Genomic DNA, 17826 nt, shown 5'->3' on the forward strand with positions numbered 1-17826 from the left:
TGTAGGGTCAGCATTGCCTCACGTGTTCCAACATTTCTACGGAATCCAAACTGATCTTCCCCGACGTCGGCTTCTCCAAGTTTTTCCATTCGTCTGTAAAGAATTCGCGTATTTTGCAGCTGTGACTTATTAAACTGATAGTTCGGTAATTTTCACATCTGTCAACACCTGCTTTCTTTGGGATTGGAATTATTGTATTCTTCTTGAAGTCTGAGGGAATTTCGCCTGTCTCATACATCTTGCTCATCAGATGGTAGAGTTTTGCTAGGACTGACTCTCCCAAGGCTGTCAGTAGTTCTAATGGAATGTTGTCTACTCCCGGGGCCTTGTTTAGACTTAGGTCTTTCAGTGCTCTGTCAAACTCTTCACGCAGTATCATATCTCCCATTTCATCTACATCCTCTTCCATTTCCATAATATTGTCCTCAAGTACATCGCCCTTGTATAGACCCTCTATATACTCCTTCCACCTTTCTGCTTTCCCGTCTTTGCTTAGAACTGAGTTTCCATCTGAGCTCTTGATATTCATGCAAGTGGTTCTCTGTTCTCCAAAGGTCTCTTTAATTTTCCTGTAGGCAGTATCTATCTTACCCCTCGTGAGATAAGCCTCTACATCCTTACATTTGTCCTCTAGCCATCCCTGCTTAGCCATTTTGTGCTTCCTGTCGATCTCATTTTTGAGACGTTTGTATTCCTTTTTGCCTGCTTCACTTACTGTATTTTTGTATTTTCTCCTTTCATCAATTAAATTCAGTATCACTTCTGTTACCCAAGGATTTCTACTAGCCCTCGTCTTTTTACCTACTTGATCCTCTACTGCCTTCACTGTTTCATTCCTCAAAGCTGCCCATTCTTCTTTTACTGTATTTCTTTCCGCCATTCCTGTCAATTGTTCCCTTATGCTCTCCCTGAAACTCTGTACAACCTCTGGTTCTTTCAGTTTATCCAGGTCCCATCTCCTTAAAATCCCACCTTTCTGCAGTTTCTTCAGTTTTAATCTACAGTTCATAACCAATAGATTGTGGTCAGAGTCCACATCTGCCCCTGGAAATGTCTTACAATTTAAAACCTTTTCACCATACGATAAATAAACAAGCACCCTGTTCCGGTAGGTGCGCCACTGCAGCCTGACATCGGTGCCGGAAGCGGCTCTCGAGGTACTGTCGGACACGGCTCCGTCCGCCGAGCTGGACACGCGCGGGAACCCTTCGGCGGGGCCGCACTGCCGCCAGCTGCGGCAGCGCATGCGCTACAGCGCGGCGGCGCCCCGACTGCTGTGCGACGCCGCTCGCGCCAGCCGCCTGCGCCGGCCGCCGAGCCTTCTGGTCGTCCTCTGGTGCGTCGTCGCCATCGTCTCCGTCGTAACTGCCCTGGCCTGCCTCTGGCGCTGGCGCTACGGAAAAGGCGCGAGCACCGGCGTGCCCTACCGCCGCTTCTTCATCCGTGGCAGCGTGGACGCCTAATATTTACCGTAGTTCGTGTACAACTTAACAGCCTCCTCGGACTGTGAATGGATTTTATGTATCACTCGAAATACGAACAGAGTTGAGGAGACTGATTCGTTAGGAGGCAGAGTTTCCAAGTTGTTATAAAACTATTTTAGTATCCTCTGCCGTTCCCATTATCTATAGTGGGCTGCCAAATTAAAACCGAACACCAGTCACAATGGGACCATGGAATGGTTCCATTCAAAAGTAATCAGTACACGTGTTAAGACATTCCCACTGGGAGACAAGACGATCAGTTCCTGTTTTGTAGCATGCAGTTGGCCACCGACAGATAGACCACACCTGCTCTTACACTTCCTCAACTAAATAAAACGGGACATCCACGCATGTCTTTCTTTAGGTCGCCAATGATGTAAAAAACACACGTTGGAAGATCTGGGCTGTACAGAGACTGCTGCAGTGTTTCCCAACCAAATCACTGAATTGTAGCCTTTGTCTGATTGGCAATGTGTGGGTCGGAATTATCGTGCAACACGATGATGCTGTCTGACGGCATTCCTGGGCGTTTTGACTTTATGGCAGGTCACAGTCTCTGTAATTGTCTTCATAGCGCTATGCCTCGATCGTGGTCCCACGGTCAAAGTACTCGATGAGCACAGGGCCCCTGCAGTTGCAGATCATTGTAACCTTACCAGGACTTGTGTGAACAGTTTTGGATTTATTTAGCAGGGGAAATGTGAAAAGTCTAGAGTGGTGGCTTTGCCATTTGCCCTCGGGCTCAAGATGATGGCACAAAGTAAAGTCATTACGACCTCCTTCCTCACCTCTCGGGGCCCTCTGGTTGCCGAGTTCCTCAACTGCAGAACCACAATCAGTGCACAGCACTATGAAAACACTTTGCAGAAACTGTGATGTGCCATGAAGTCAAAACGCCCAGGAATGTTCTCAGACAGAATCGCCTGTTGCACAATAATGGTCGCACTTACACTGCCAACTGTATGAAGGCTACACTTCATTGATCTGGTTGCGAAACACTGCAGCAACATCTGTACAGCCCAGATGTGATTTTCACATTGATGGCAACCTGAAGTAAGACATGCATGGATGTCAGTTTCAATTAGATGAGAAAATGCAAGAGTCATTGTGGATCTGCCAGCTGCCAACTGCATTCTATGACACAGAAACTGATCATCTTGTCTCTCAGTGGGGTCAATGTCTTAATGTGCATGGTTCTTACTTTTGAGTGGCACCCTTCCATGGTCCCATTGTGGTGGGTGTTCGGTTCTTATTTGGTTGCCCCTCATAATCTGGCACTATCTAGAGTGCCACTGTAGCATACGAGGAATCACTCGCAATAATGGGCTTACTGACTAGAACACTTTTTAAAAAGACAATAATAATAATAATAATTACTTCATGTGGCTGAATGGGCAGGTGCATGTCTTTCAATTGGACACCATTTTGACAACTTGCGTATCCCTATCTACTCCAGCTATTCAGCTGGGTAAAGGGAACCTGTAGTGTAACACGCTGAATCCTAACTATGTTTCTTTCCTGGTGCCTACTCACGGCATTGTGAGGCGAATTCTAGATTGAAGGCAGGCTAAAAGTTTCTGTCATCTGGCCAGGATCCCATGACCTTCTGGTTTCCAGACATGTGTTTTACCATTTTTTAACTAATCTGTTATGAACTGAAATACAAGAATTACATGCTTTTACAGATGTTGATGCATAGCTTAACCATGATCAGTATAGCCTACAAATTATTTACACTAAACAAGAAATTAGTAATAACAATAATAATAATAATAACAATATGATGATGATGGTGATGATGATGATGATGATGATGATGACGATGACTGTGAAAAAAAGGTCGACTATAGCTGTGAATGTTTTGTATCCACAGGCACTTTTTTTTTTTTTTTAAGTACATAAATTATTGTTAGTTCCTCTTTCTTTTATCCTATATTATATATTGTTTGCACTGTTTTCAAATGTAATTTAGAGAAATTAAACAGTAGGATTGTAACAGTTGCTACAGGTTTAAAGATTTTTCCTACAATAAGAATTTCACATGTATTACAAGGAAAATGAACAAGTGATATTTATCTTAATTATATGAATGATTTGTTCAGTTTTTTGTAGCTAAAAGTGATTAGTCCAGTTTTGTTACTAAAACAAATGAAATTAGATGTCAAATGCAAAACATGTCATTTCCTTCTCTTACTTTTAAAAATAATAATGATAAAATTTTAAAAACACAATGTTACACCAAACGATTTGTCTATGTTGCATTCCAATGTGTGATCTCAAAGTAGTTTGCATTTTAAGTCTGTTTCCTTTCTAACTTGAAATGGTTTTCCCAATTTTCCTGTTTCATTACATGATTATGTCAATAACGCATGCTCTTCATTGTCATTTTGATTTTTTAACCTGTCTTGAGAATCACATGCACATAATTGCACTCTGTCACTCCATATCTGGTCCTAATTTTGCAGTGACAAATAGTCAATAAATTTCTATACATCAGTGCCTCTAAGTTTGGCGAGAAAAAATGCTAAGTGTCCAACAAGCCAGGAAAAATGCCGTGTGTTTACGCGTCAGGTGTAAATTTCCAATCTGACAGCAAATCTTGGTCAACATTTACCATATTTATGGCGGTTCTCACCCAATTCCTCCACCACTACACCCCACTTTAAAAATACGCACATCAGTTATTGTGGAATCTAGTGTGTGCATAGCCTAATGCTTGTATGTCCTTTAATTTTGTGAACTGTTCAAGATATGGAAACGAGGTTTTTGGCATGTGATGCACTCTACAAAAAGAAAAAGAAATAAAGTGATGCACCATGAAGAAATTACCTGAAAAGGGAGGAAATGGGTAGATGTGATGTACATCTACAGACATACAAATGATTAAAATTTCAGAAAAATTGGGTTATTTATTCATGAGAAAGTACTTCACAAATTGAACAAGTCAATAATGTGTTATCTACCTCTGGCCCTTAAGCAAGAAGTTTGTTGGCTTACCGTTATTGATTAGAGTATCTGGATGGCTTCTTGAGTGATATCATACCATATCTTGTCCAATTGGCACATCAGATTGTTAGAATCCCGAGCTGATTGAAGGGCCCTCCCCATAATGCTCCAAATGTTCTCAGTTGGGGACAGATCTAGAGATCTTGTTAGTCAAGGCAGGGTTTGGCAAGCATGAAAACAATCAGTAGAAACACTCACCATGTACAGGTGGGCATTGTCTTGCTGGAATGTAAGCCCAGGATGGCTTGCCATGAAGAGCAACAAAATGGGAAGTAGATTATTGTTGACATACCACTGTGATTAAGGGTGCCGCAGGTGACAACTGAGGGTGTCTTGCTATGAAAGAAATGGCACCTCAGACCATCACTGATGGTTGTCAGACTGTATGGTGGATGCCTGTCAGATCAGCATCCCACCACTCTCCTGGGTGTCTCCAGACACATCTTTTACGCAGAATCTCATTGACTGCGATAGAATTGTCTTCAGTGATGAGTCCAGCTTTGAACTGAACCCCAATGACTAGCAAAGAGCATAAACTGCCAAGTGAGGCTCTCATGTCAGACTCCATCTTTATATGCAGCACAAAGACAGGCTTAAGCTACTAACTATTAAACATGATTCCTCTTGGCCCTAATTTGTATGAAATAGATATAAGTCACTTATGATTGTTGTAACTGAAATGATAGGTAGCTTCTACACATCAGAAGGGGCTTAGGAAAACTATTCCAAATGTGTGATGTGCAACAAACATGTTTCAGTGAACAGATTTTGTGGAAACAAGTCAACAGCCAAAAGGCTTGAGACAACAATACATGCTGACAAAAGAGCCGTACATGGCAGTGTTTACACCACAATAGCCAATTCTCACCAGCTTGTCTTTCTATCTTTCATTTTTTGGTTATTTTTGTGAAAAGTTTCAGCACCAGTATTACTGTACTCATCTTTTCAAGAGTTTTTGAATGCCATTAAAAAAGTATATCAACCCATTTTAAAAAATACTGCTTCAATGTATCAGCTGACAACTGAGTTAAGTGGATTAAACATGTAACAAACGTATGTGCCCCTCTGTGTACTATAAAAATGCTGAAAATCTCGTTAAAATATTTTGAACAATTTACGAAATAAAACAGGTGCACTACTTGGGTGATTCGTCCTGTATAAACATACATACATCACGTATTGTAGCTCATTATCACAAACATGTGTTATGATGCTCAACAGTGGAGCTGTTGGTCCAAAACCTAGTCAGAGGGAAGGCAGTCCCATCGCCAGTGTTTGGATACAATGGTAGGAGAAGTGGTGGCATACAGTTCCGAACACCATACTTCAGCCAGTATCATAAGTTATGTATCAGACCTTTCCACAGCATCACATGGACTTGTAGCATGGATTTACTGCAGGGTAAGAGTGGGCAAGTGGTTCTCTGCTGGGGGTTGGTGATGGAGTGGGTGAAGGAGACAGCCAATCAGTTGATAGGACACTTTATTGATGGACACAACCACACATGATTCAGCACATCTGAAATAGACAGGCTGCAGACAACAAGAGGTGATTTGAGTTGTTTTTTATTTGGTCCTGTTGATTAGATATTGTATAAAGGGTGTACTAGTAATACAGAACAAGTTACGTGAAATAATAAAAAATTGTCAGCATTTCATCTATCATACAAATAGTTATTTTCTATGAACAATTAATTGTGGACAATATTGCAACCTGCATTTCAGTGGTATAAGTTCAAGTAAATGCTTAAAATAGCTGAATGTAAACATTTTTATCCCAATGCCACAAATAAACAATGAAATTTACATTTTTTATTATGATTTAAATTAAAATACAAAAATTTTATCTTCATCACATAAGTGCATTCAAGTGAATACCTAATAGTGAAGAATAAATGGTAATACACATTTTAACTACGATATAAATATATTTACACTTTGTCACTACAATTTATATCAGAAGTACACAATTTTGTCTTCATGACATAAGTAAAGATTTTCTTTCCTCTATTTCTACTCAAAAGGATGCCTTATTACTCTAGGAATTCATTCATTTTGTAAGTTTGTACTCTGAAGAATGTTTTTAGTTTCCTTTTGAATATCTGTATGTTATCAGTTTCCTTTTTTATACTGGTGGGAAGTTTGCTATATACTTTTATTACTGACCCTATGGACTTTTGTCAGAGTTACAGACCTTTGGTGGAAATTTTTCCCCTGTATTATGTTACACTTGTGAACGCCACAGTTTTTGTGGAATAATTCATTGTTGCTGTCTACAAACATCATCAGTGAGTATATATACTGATTTTTAACAGTAAATATCCTGAGAATCTTAAAGAGACCTCTGCAGGATGTTCTGTTAGAGACCCCACATAACAACCTCACTGCTCATTTTTGTAGTTTGAAGAATCTTTCAACCCCTGTAGCATTTCCCCAAAAGATAATACCTTAGGAGAGTATAGAATGGAAATAGGCAAAATTTGACAAAAGCATTATTTCTCTGTTAACAACGTGAGAAATAGCTCTCAGGGCAAAACATGCTGTGCTACGTGTTTTGACCAGGTGATCAGTTCGCTCTGTCCATCTTAGCTGGTTGTCTATCTAGATGCCTAGGAATTTTGATCTGTGGTTTCATAAAATTTTGGTTGTTGATCTCCATTTTGGGAACTTGGAGCTTTTTATTTACTGTCTGAAACTGTATAATGATAGTTTTTGAAAAATTTAGGGTTAGGCTATTTTCTGTGAATCATTTGTGCTCTTTGTTGTTGGCTGTTACAACTGTATCTAGCATTGCAGAGTTGGGACCATTGATCAAAATACTTGTATCATCTGCAAACATTGCCATTTTTGCTCAAGCATGCCGACACAGGTGTTTCCCGTGGATGGTAGTGATGGCCCAGCTACCACAGCCTGCTGATGGATGACAGATGGTGGCTGACAGCTGCAAGATGATGGTGTAGCAGTGGGGCAATGTTCCTGTGCTTGGGTAGCAATGACTGACATAGGCTGTGTGTCATCAGATGACCCAGCTGTGATGACTTTCTAATGGGTTGGTCCTGCCAGTTTAAATCCAATTTCCACATGCTGACAGTTGCTAAAGGCACTCTTCAATGAGGCCATGTCAAAACATCTGGAGGGGGGTCGATGGTTTGGGGCAGTGTAAAGGTCAGTCACTCATACTGTACAATGGTGATTCACGTGATGTCCCTCACGTGGAAGTGTCCGTTGCAGAAGGCACATCAACTGATGCTTCTCAACTACTAGTCTATTGGCCTGTAACTTCAACCTGGTTTTGGTTGGTTGGCTGCAGTCTTGGCTGTTGATGTTTGAACCATTACAGAGTGAGGGCATGTAACATTGTTGATGGTGATGTGTCAACTGCATGAAGACATAAAGTTCAGCAGTCTTGGTGCTATTTAGGAGATATGGGCTATGTGGTAACTTCAGATTTCACCCTTCCTTGACTTTTTGTACACAGCAACATAATGATTATACAGTACAAGAACCCATCAGTCATCCACACAATACATACAGACACCTGACACTTCACAACAGACTGCAGGAAGGCAAGGGCAAACCATCTCAACTTTGATAATATGGCACAGGATCACAATAGTGGACGCCAACTTCTGCCCCCTGTGCTCTTTCAGTGAGTAACAGTACAGGACTGGCCAAAATTGTTTCGAGACCCACAGACACATGATATATGTATATTGTCCTACTGCCACAATTACTTTTCAGGTAGTTTTGTAGAGTAAATAAGTCCCCCTCTCCTTCCTCCCCCCTGCATTGAATTCCTCAGCTTGCTATTTCTGCCACTCAGGAGTTATGTTTCAGCACATTTTATCTGCAAAACATTGAGAGGTAAGTCATTTCTTTTGGTGCTGGCAGAGACAACAGTCATTGGGTACAATGAGAAAGCTTTTCCAAAACTTCCCTTCTAAAATTCCAAAATGTCTTGACAAGCAGGCAGCTGTGTGTGGCCATGAGTCAAAACAATTTTAGACCTCAATTTTTCCTGTTTCGAATGAACATGTAAGTTTTGAAAGTGCTAGAAAGTACATTTTCAAGTATTACTTGTGTTTCTAAATCCACAAAATCCACCAACAATACAAGTCTTTGCTCCCTCAAATTTCTGTGCAGATTGTGCTCGAATTCTTTTAGTGAATGTTAATGACCACAATGTGGTTTGGATTCCACACTGAACCAAAAAAAAGTTGAAGTTCCGTTGCAAATAATGACATGATAAAAAAAACTGTTCTCTCTCTGATATGCACACATGTAGAAGCTGACTTTCTGTGTGAGCACTATCTGTGATTCCTAAAGAAATTCCATACCTGACTAACTGCCTCTCAAGAGACTGTTTTCCAAAACAAATTCATCGAACCTGCTTCTCCTCAATGTGCACATTTGCAGGACCATCTCTAAATGCACAACATGATTACCTTACCTTTCCTCCACCATTTTAAACCATTTTATTTTGAGAAATTAAGTGAGCAGTTCTAAATAACACATTGAAGTTGATTATTTTTGCACTCATTTTAATGGCATAAAGAGAAAGCAACTACAGAATTAGTTTCAGATACCTGCACATAGATCACCCATTATTATTGACACAAAGAGAAAGAAACTACAGAATGAGTTTCAGATACCTGCACTCAGATATTCTTGAGCAAGATACTGCACATGAGACAATTAAACAAGGCAGATGTTACACCCCCTAGACAACTGATCTTTATTTCTGAACTGCAACAGATAATGATGTAATGCACAAATTAATATCAAATGTGCATAATCTTTTGTGTTATCTATACACAGAAATTATGAAGCAGACCAAAGACATTTTATTTTGTAGGCATATCACATGCCATTGTGCAATGTGGTGATTATGGCTGCAGATACATTTCACCTGTTACTCAGGAGATACTGGAGTGGGACAGAAGTGGTTCTGTTTTTCACCCCCCACATGATCTGTTATCCAGCTGATATGTGTGGGAACTTTCACATTACATATAACTTGCGGTCACCATTCTTGACGGTATCCGATGTAGTGAACTTGCTATGCGGTGTCACTATACAGTATGTGTGACTACTACACCTTATGCATTGGATGGGTGCTGAAAGAGAATTCTCATCTGTTCAAGCTACTAAAATGACATAGTCACTTTTGCAATAACTCTTCTGTGGCATAAATGCAATCTTTCCAATAGACAACTGCAGTTGCAGCTGTGGGCGAACATATCTCTCTTAACCTGTAGCTTGAAATAAATCACAACATGTATTCTTGTACTGATATGATATTACAGAACGACAGTTTTTTATGTTTTCTTCAGTTGTTCTGGTGTTGACATTATAGCCCCCATCCATTGCTCCTTGACTTCCAATGCACTGCCAAGTTACGAAGCCCAAGCATTAGAGGTTCTCCACAGCGGGTGGAGACAATTAAATGCTGTTGCACCTTGTCAGTGTTCCGACCTGGCAATTTTTACACCAAATCTGCACATATTGCAAACCAGAGCATGCACAGTGGGATGTTTTACATTTAACAACTACCTAAACAATGTTTCCAGTTTGCACAAACATCTTTCGTTAGAAGTGGAACATGTTTTCCATAGAAGCAACAGGTTACACCACAATATCCAGACAACAATTCATACCTACCCATGTACAGTGCAGGATGTCAAAGGGGGACTGATGTAGAAATATTAATAGTTGATCAGTCTTGCCCTGACCCTGTAAACAATTGTCGGTAAAAATTCCTAACACAAAAAATTCATAGAAACAGGGTGACCCTGATAGTCGACCCTCTTTTCAGTCCAATGCTGTGGAAATTTTTGGTTTGAGGATTTGTTTGAACATAATGGGTAAAATGGAATGGTACTGGTCTCAGTTTAATATTGCAAAGATGACATAAACTTCGCAGTATGTAGTCACACTACCTGCAAAACAGGTAATATTTGTTATATGAACACATGGTGTCCATTCTTTTGGACATATCCAAAAGAATAGAAACCAAGAATTCATATAATTGATTCACCTCAGTAGGCAATGAATCCACCACCTTCAGTGCGGTGCACAATTACATTCCAGCTCCTGTGGGAATCTCAAAATAGCAGGCACGAAGGACATGGGCAGGGACTGCTGATAGATGGCGCTAGGTGGGAATGTAGGTCAGCTGGGAAGCATGCCGAGATAGTCTGCGAGATTGCGATAAACACTGTGTCAGGATAGTGCAATAGTTAATGCAACTGCTTAGTCAGCAGGAGAGCACAAATTCAAATCCTGGTCCGGCATACATTTTCACTCATCACTGCAGATTCTGCATAATGCCCTGATGCAGCTGACATGGCGCAGCTGACATTCATAGTTCCTTTCCTTTCCTTCTTCTCCCTTCGACCCTTTATTTAATATAATATTTGTCAGGTTGAAATAATTTTAAAAGGCTACAGACCTGTAGATATCATTTCCTTTGAGGCAAAAAAGCTACGTGTGGTATAGAATCTGAAAATGACTATAGGTGTATCATCAACATCTGCATCCAAACTCTGCATAGCACTGTGAAGTACACAGCAGAGGGTACAACCCATTATACCGCACATTACAGTTTCTTTCCATTATATTTGTGTATGGAGCTTGGGAAGAATGACTGCTTATATGCCTGTGCATATGCTATAATTAATCAAATCCTCTCTTTGCCTTCCCTACAAAAGCTTTATGTTAGGGGCTGTAGTATCTGAGCTTTGTGTTGACTGACTGGGAGGAAGTCAGAAGTATTAATTTAGTACTTCCTTTCATCTACCTGTGCCTACCTTGTTATTCTGGAACTTTAAATCATTGACTCCATATTAATCGGTATAGTGGGCCCTAAGAGCAAGTGCTCACATTCAGCTTCTCACAACTATATTCTGTTCCCATATCTCATAAGTGGGAACAGCTACATAGCAGTAGACTAGATGGAAAATTCTTTCATGTAACAAGTGCTGTACATTCATTCATTTGCAAAAATAAGGGAACATTCACATCGGCTCTCAAACATTAGCTCTCTTTCTAGAAGCAGTACACATATTCACACACACAATGACACATAACAAAATATGTGTAATTGTGTGTGTGTGTGTGTGTGTGTGTGTGAGAGAGAGAGAGAGAGAGAGAGAGAGAGAGAGAGAGAGAGAGAGAGAGAGAGAGAGAGAAAGGGTGTACTTTTGCTCGAAAAAGAGCTAGTGCTCAAAAGCTAGAGTGAATGCTGTTTTCTGTTATGTAGTTCTGTGCTTCACACATGGATTCACTATAGGTGAGTGGTTGCCTTTCCTTTATTTACATGTTACTCCATCCAGCAATTTCCATTATTGTTATACATTCAGTCAGTTACTCAAAAACCTCTATCGATTAATTGCATCAAATACAGTTGTCTTTGCATAATTCAAAGCCCATATGTTGTCTTGATGCCTAGTGACTGGTTAGTGAAAATATATGTATCATCCTATTTCTCTCCAAGATTTATTCTTTTCTTCTAAATGCTACAATATCTCACTAGGGCAATTACTCTAAATCATGCCCCTCATTTTTACAAATTATTTTAACAGCTTAGGATTTACAATAATTCTGTCCCTTAACTTTTCTAGTTCTCTTGCATTATATAGCTGAACCTCATACTATAAAAGGCTCTGAGATGCTTTACATAATGGCTACACTGTTTTGTCGCAAAATGAGCACCCAATGCTGGTCAAAGGGCAACATTTCTCATCCCCAAAATAATATAATACATTATTTTTATATAGTTTTGTAGGATCCTCGTGCTCTGTGCAATTGAGCCACAGTTCCCTCTCCATAGAGTTGAGAGATCTGCTCCTGAATTGATTCAAAGAGCCATATCCTTCCAAGATGTGAATAATATGTGATTCGGAAAGAAAGGGTGTGCTAACGCATCTGATCCGAAATGTCTCTCTGGTAACAGCAATGAGTAAAATGAAGATTCTGCAGCAATGTGTTGCAAGGGCACCTCACGCCATATGCTTAATTGAATGAATGCTGAACTGATTCAAAGAGCCACATCCTTCTAAGATGTGAATGATACACGATTTGGGGAAAAAAGGCGTGGTAACGCATCTAATCTTAAATGTCTCTCTGGGAACATGGTTAAGAAAACTTTTCTTAAGCTAAAAAAAAAAAAAAAAAAGAAAGAAAGAAAGTCCCAGAGACCATGTGCACCTATGGAATTTCATACCTTACTGATGCGTTCAGCTTTTCTCAGCCATGAAAAAAATAATAAGTGAAGAAAGATTAAGTCTTCAGATTGCTGTTTTAACACAGAAATCATTTTGCAGCAACATATTTCCAATCTTGATTTGAAAAGAAAATATCAAATTTTAGAAGCTCAATAAACATTTACATACTTTCGAGTGAGTTATTACTTCTTAGCTTTTGATGTGGCATCACACTTGGAATGTGTTTTTAGCAATCATGTCAGTTGCATGAGCTGCTGTCTTCAGCCACTGCACTCGCTGTGGATCACAAAGTGACCCAGGACTCACACCCTGCCCCATGGCTGGTGTAGACCTGATCACAAAGTGTCTCAGCAATCACTCTCCTCCCAATGACTCACCACTCCCCACCACTCTCATGGATCACATCACAAGCTAGCTCAGCACTACTCACCACTCTCACCGATCAGATCACAAAGCGAATCAGGAATGACTCTCCACCCCATGGCTCACATGGAGCAGATCGAATAGTGTATTAAGGAGTCAATTCGCTCTCTGTGCTCTTGGCACACTGACTGATTCAGCTTGCAGTTTGCTTTCTTGACATCTCTCCATCAGAAGTTTGGCCATACCAGATATTGTTATTTATAATAATAATAATAATAATAATAATAATGATATGTATATTACATAATAATTTTATGTGTCAAAGCACATGAATACAGTTGGTCCCAGGAGGAATGGCCAATAGTCAGAGGTATGACAGAAATTATGATTTGAAGCAAAAATCTATTTCTGCATTCACAATGTTGGTAGGGTGGAGAGAACTCTAAAATGAATTACCGTGTTTGGACTTCAGCAAGCAATGCCACACAAAATTTTATTTGCAATGTATGGTTTCAACTGTTCAACAAAAGACGCTATACATTCCTAAATATGCAGACACCCAGTGCAGGCAGCTTACATTAATCTTTACTTAAGAAATGCTACTTTCATACACTATAATCTAAGAATAGTAGATCATATACAACTTCTACAAGAAACAAAGCTAAATAATACCAAAATTTAAAGGGTATGTGTAATGTAGTAACAGATGTTTGCTTTGAGGCAAGATAATGGTCTGTGTGTTTTACAAACTGATTATTGCGCATCACTTACCCTTCTTATTTGCCCTGGATTTTATAGCTTTGTACAGTTGTTTTTTGCAATATAATCTACCACAAACAGATGAAATACAACAGTTCAAAATAAATGTATTCACTTTTATTTTATGGGAGGAATTTTATTACATGCTACCACTTCTAATACCCAGCCTAAATGTAAGATATCTACAAAAATGCGTTTTTTTAAGTTGTTCATGACCACACCTCCCTGAGATCAAAGGGTTTTGGTACACAATTAAGAGTGTGTATTAAAGGCACCAAGACTTATTCTGTAAACATTTCCCTTGAAACCAACGCACCATTAATTGATTTTCTGGTGTTAAATCTTCCAGATATTTTCCTGTGCTGACAGCTGCCTGGTCCTGAAGTAGAAGAAGACGTATTACATTAATGACCATGTATAGTTTTGTATCTTAATACATATAAAAAGCTTCTTTTACTGAAGGTGTACAGACATTCATGCAGTCTGAAAAGTAAATGTATTTAACATATAATAACACAAAATTAAAACAATATAACAAATAAATACAAAAAATTATTACAACTATATGCATCAGAAAACACAACAAACTTGTTTTATAAACCCAATGTAAAATGCAAAAATTGAAGAGAAGGCCCGCATCTCTTGGTCGTGCGGTAGCGTTCTCGCTTCCCACGGCCGGGTTCCCGGGTTCGATTCCCGGCGGGGTCAGGGATTTTCTCTGCCTCGTGATGGCTGGGTGTTGTGTGATGTCCTTAGGTTAGTTAGGTTTAAGTAGTTCTAAGTTCTAGGGGACTGATGACCATAGATGTTAAGTCCCATAGTGCTCAGAGCCATTTGAACCATTTTTGAAGAGAGGGAAAACATTTAATCACGAAATGTGGAGGCTGCATAGGCACACATGACAATCGAATAACTATTGTCCTTGGAACTTTTGATTTTTTCTTCCTTTATTGGGTTCAAAAATGGTTCAAATGGCTCTGAGCACTATGGGACTTAACATCTAAGGTCATCAGTCCCCTAGAACTTAGAACTACTTAAACCTAACTAACCTAAGGACATCACACACATCCATGCCCAAGGCAGGAGTCGAACCTGCGACCGTAGCAGTCGCGGGGTTCCGGACTGAAGCGCGTAGAACCGCACGGCCACCGCGGCCGGCTCCTTTATTGGGGCAAGGGGAGGTTAGAGAAATATTGGGAAACATGAGGAACAAACACATCTTATAACTGGTAAGGAAACAGAGGTGACAAAGTGTGTAAGAGGAAAAAACCTGGGAACCTGGACACCAGAATTAGAGATGGTTGCGAGCACGGGTGAATAATGACAAGAACTGCAGATGGTGAAAGCATAAAATGAAGTAAAGACAATTGAAGATAAGAATTAATAGATAATTTAGGAAAGGCACGTTGTAGGAATGGAAGATGTGATAGAGGGTGTAAGTTCCCTCTTTTGTAGTTCAAAATGGCTGGTACAGGAAGAAAGGATCTATATGGTAAAGGAATGGAGTTTGCAATTAGCCGCAGCTTGGTGATGGGCACTGACATGGGTAGGCAATTTGTTAGTCATCATACTCACATAGAATGCTGTACAATAACTGCAACAAAGCTAGCAGATGATGTTTCTGATTCCACACTTGACCCTACCTTTGATAGAGCTGTAGTTGGAGGAGGCATATGACACAGGTCTGGCAACTGTGTCAACAACAGAGTAGTATCCTGTGCAATGTGGAGTGTTGTAGAAGTGAAGTAGGATGTTGTTTACAGGCTTTATATGATATATGACAACAACATGTAATTGAAGCATTGGAATTTCAAGGTCTGGGATGGTTTTGAATGGTTGATGAATGGAGGAATGTCTTTGGTTTTGACACGATTATGGGAAGAATAGTGAAGTTTGATATGTACAAAGTTTTTGTGGAGCCAATGAGTGGGTGAAGAAACTATAAAGGTAGATCATAATGCTCACTGTAGACAAATGAAGTAAATCTGGGAGTATGTATTGATGTTCTACAGGAAGGGACAGAAACTGTCCAACCATGGGTCCAGATCAATAGGACAAGGGGTTTAATGTGCAATATGAATAGCAAGTGGAAGGTTGGGGAAGGAGGGATCAAAGCAGTTCCACAGGTTTTTTGTGAATTTTTCCTTCAAATAAAAAGTAATTGTGAGTTACAATATGATTGGCCAAGCATGTTAGAAAAGAGATGGATACAATATGATTGGTCAAGCATGTTAGAAAAGAGATGAACTGTCACCAGTGTACCGGGAAAAGTTGTCCCCCATAGCAGCAAGGCTGTGTGCATAGATAGCAGTGGGAGGTGGAGGGGGGTGGGGGGAGGGGTAATGGGAGAACAGTAAAAGTGGTGTGGGATATGATTACCGTCTTGCATACAAGAAGGTAAAATGAGAACAATGGCTGGAATATTAGTGAATAAAGTTAGCAAAGACCCTGTTTAAGGGGGCTTCACAACATCCACAATGAGACAACCAGTAGAGAGACCCAATGATTTATGTGCATATCAGTTTTGGAGCAAGTAAAACGTACGTGGATAGCTAGAGTGATGGTGAGGCTGCATTCAGATTGTGGGTTTCGGGATTGGTACGATGTATCAGACATTATGTTACACTTGTGTGTGGAGATCATTGTTGTGAGATATGCAAGAGAAGTTTATATATATCATTTCCAGCATAATATTTCAGTTATCTACTATTGACATTTGATTTCCGAATAACTGGTTGGTTACTAAATTACAGAAATCCACAGAGACGGATACAATTGAAAGCTCAGAAAATGTTGCTTTGAGGCACACATAGTAGCAAAATTGGTAATTAAATAAATTAATATATTTACCATAGATGGAGGAAACAGTCGGCGACAGTCTCTCCTGAAAACATGTTCTTTGTAAGCGCTCCGTAATACGTTAAGTGTCCAACCCGTCAGGCAAGGTCTGCATAAAAGACACTCATGGGAATCACAGCTGCTACATTTCTTGCAGATTTCAGGAAAAACAACAATATTTTTTAGAGATGCTTGCATCTCTTCAGTTGCAGCTTCCACATCACTATTTTTTCTGTAATTGTAAGACATATAGTAACTCAGTAAAACTACTACAGTGTTGGTAACTATCCTTCCTTTTGTCCATTTTTCACCATGAGTGGACGAAAATGTTAGCAATATAATAACACTTGCACAAAGAAAATAACATTTACAAGAATAACAGAAAGAACAACTTAACATTAAAGTTAATATTTCAACTATTGCCTCAATTGAGAAGCACACAAGAAGAACAGACTCCTAAGAATATATTAAAATTTGTTACAAAGAAAGGACCAGATACGTACAATTTGAACGAATTCTTGTTCAGCTGAAGCCAGAATTTAGGAATAATATCTAAACTAAATTTTTTTGTCAGAATTGCTGGAAAAGGGGATGAATATTTCTTAGTATAATTACTCTGCCATAGTTGTAAGGATAATGTATCTGTCTTTTTCTTTCATAAAAAATGTTAATAATTAATCAACATACATAGGGCAGAAATGCTTCCACTACACTAAATTTTACAAAAATCCATTTTGAATTATAATTTACTCATCACAGCCCTGGAAAACAACTCTATTGACATTAATGACACATGTTTACTTTATAAAACCACGGCTTAAACTGCACCATAATATTTATTACTAGGTAAATCAAAAGAAAGTCTCTTTTCTATAGGTTAATATTTCTAAACACAAAGCAAGCTGAGTTACTTTCTTGATCAGCCTATCAATAAACTTAAGCCATTTCATTTAGTGTTCCTATATTAATTGATCTCTATAGTTGGTGTTTCAGGAGGAATGGTCAATATTTTAGGACACTATAGTATAAACTAATTCAAATAAAAGATTACATATTATATGTCTCCAGTTTTTATTGGTTACGGAGGTACGGCTGTTACAACGTAAAACAATCAAATACTTACAGAAGGTTTTAAGGAAAGGCAAATGATTA

The 17826-nt window shown here is 39.3% G+C and overlaps 2 protein-coding genes across 5 annotated transcripts in view; one reads left to right on the top strand and one right to left on the bottom strand.

The window, feature by feature from the left end:
• LOC124612584 (trophoblast glycoprotein-like) overlaps positions 1 to 3304 on the top strand; it is an 81262-nt gene extending 77958 nt beyond the window's left edge. Inside the window, exon 4 of the mRNA XM_047140869.1 lies at positions 1113 to 3304. Coding sequence (XP_046996825.1) covers positions 1113 to 1463 — 351 coding nt within the window. The 3' untranslated portion in view covers positions 1464 to 3304. The remainder of the gene's footprint in view (positions 1 to 1112) is intronic.
• Positions 3305 to 13931: 10627 nt separating this feature from the next.
• The window catches only part of LOC124612564 (probable tubulin polyglutamylase ttll-15), a 70355-nt gene continuing 66460 nt past the window's right edge, over positions 13932 to 17826 (bottom strand). For all 4 annotated transcript variants that reach the window (XM_047140841.1, XM_047140840.1, XM_047140839.1 and 1 more), the window contains exons 9-10: positions 16687 to 16906; positions 13932 to 14215 (exon numbers count right to left, since the gene is read on the bottom strand). In XM_047140841.1, coding sequence (XP_046996797.1) covers positions 14102 to 14215; positions 16687 to 16906 — 334 coding nt within the window. In that variant the 3' untranslated portion in view covers positions 13932 to 14101. The remainder of the gene's footprint in view (positions 14216 to 16686; positions 16907 to 17826) is intronic.

This window comes from Schistocerca americana, chromosome 4 (genome assembly GCF_021461395.2).
Source record: "Schistocerca americana isolate TAMUIC-IGC-003095 chromosome 4, iqSchAmer2.1, whole genome shotgun sequence".
Lineage (NCBI taxonomy): Eukaryota > Metazoa > Arthropoda > Insecta > Orthoptera > Acrididae > Schistocerca > Schistocerca americana.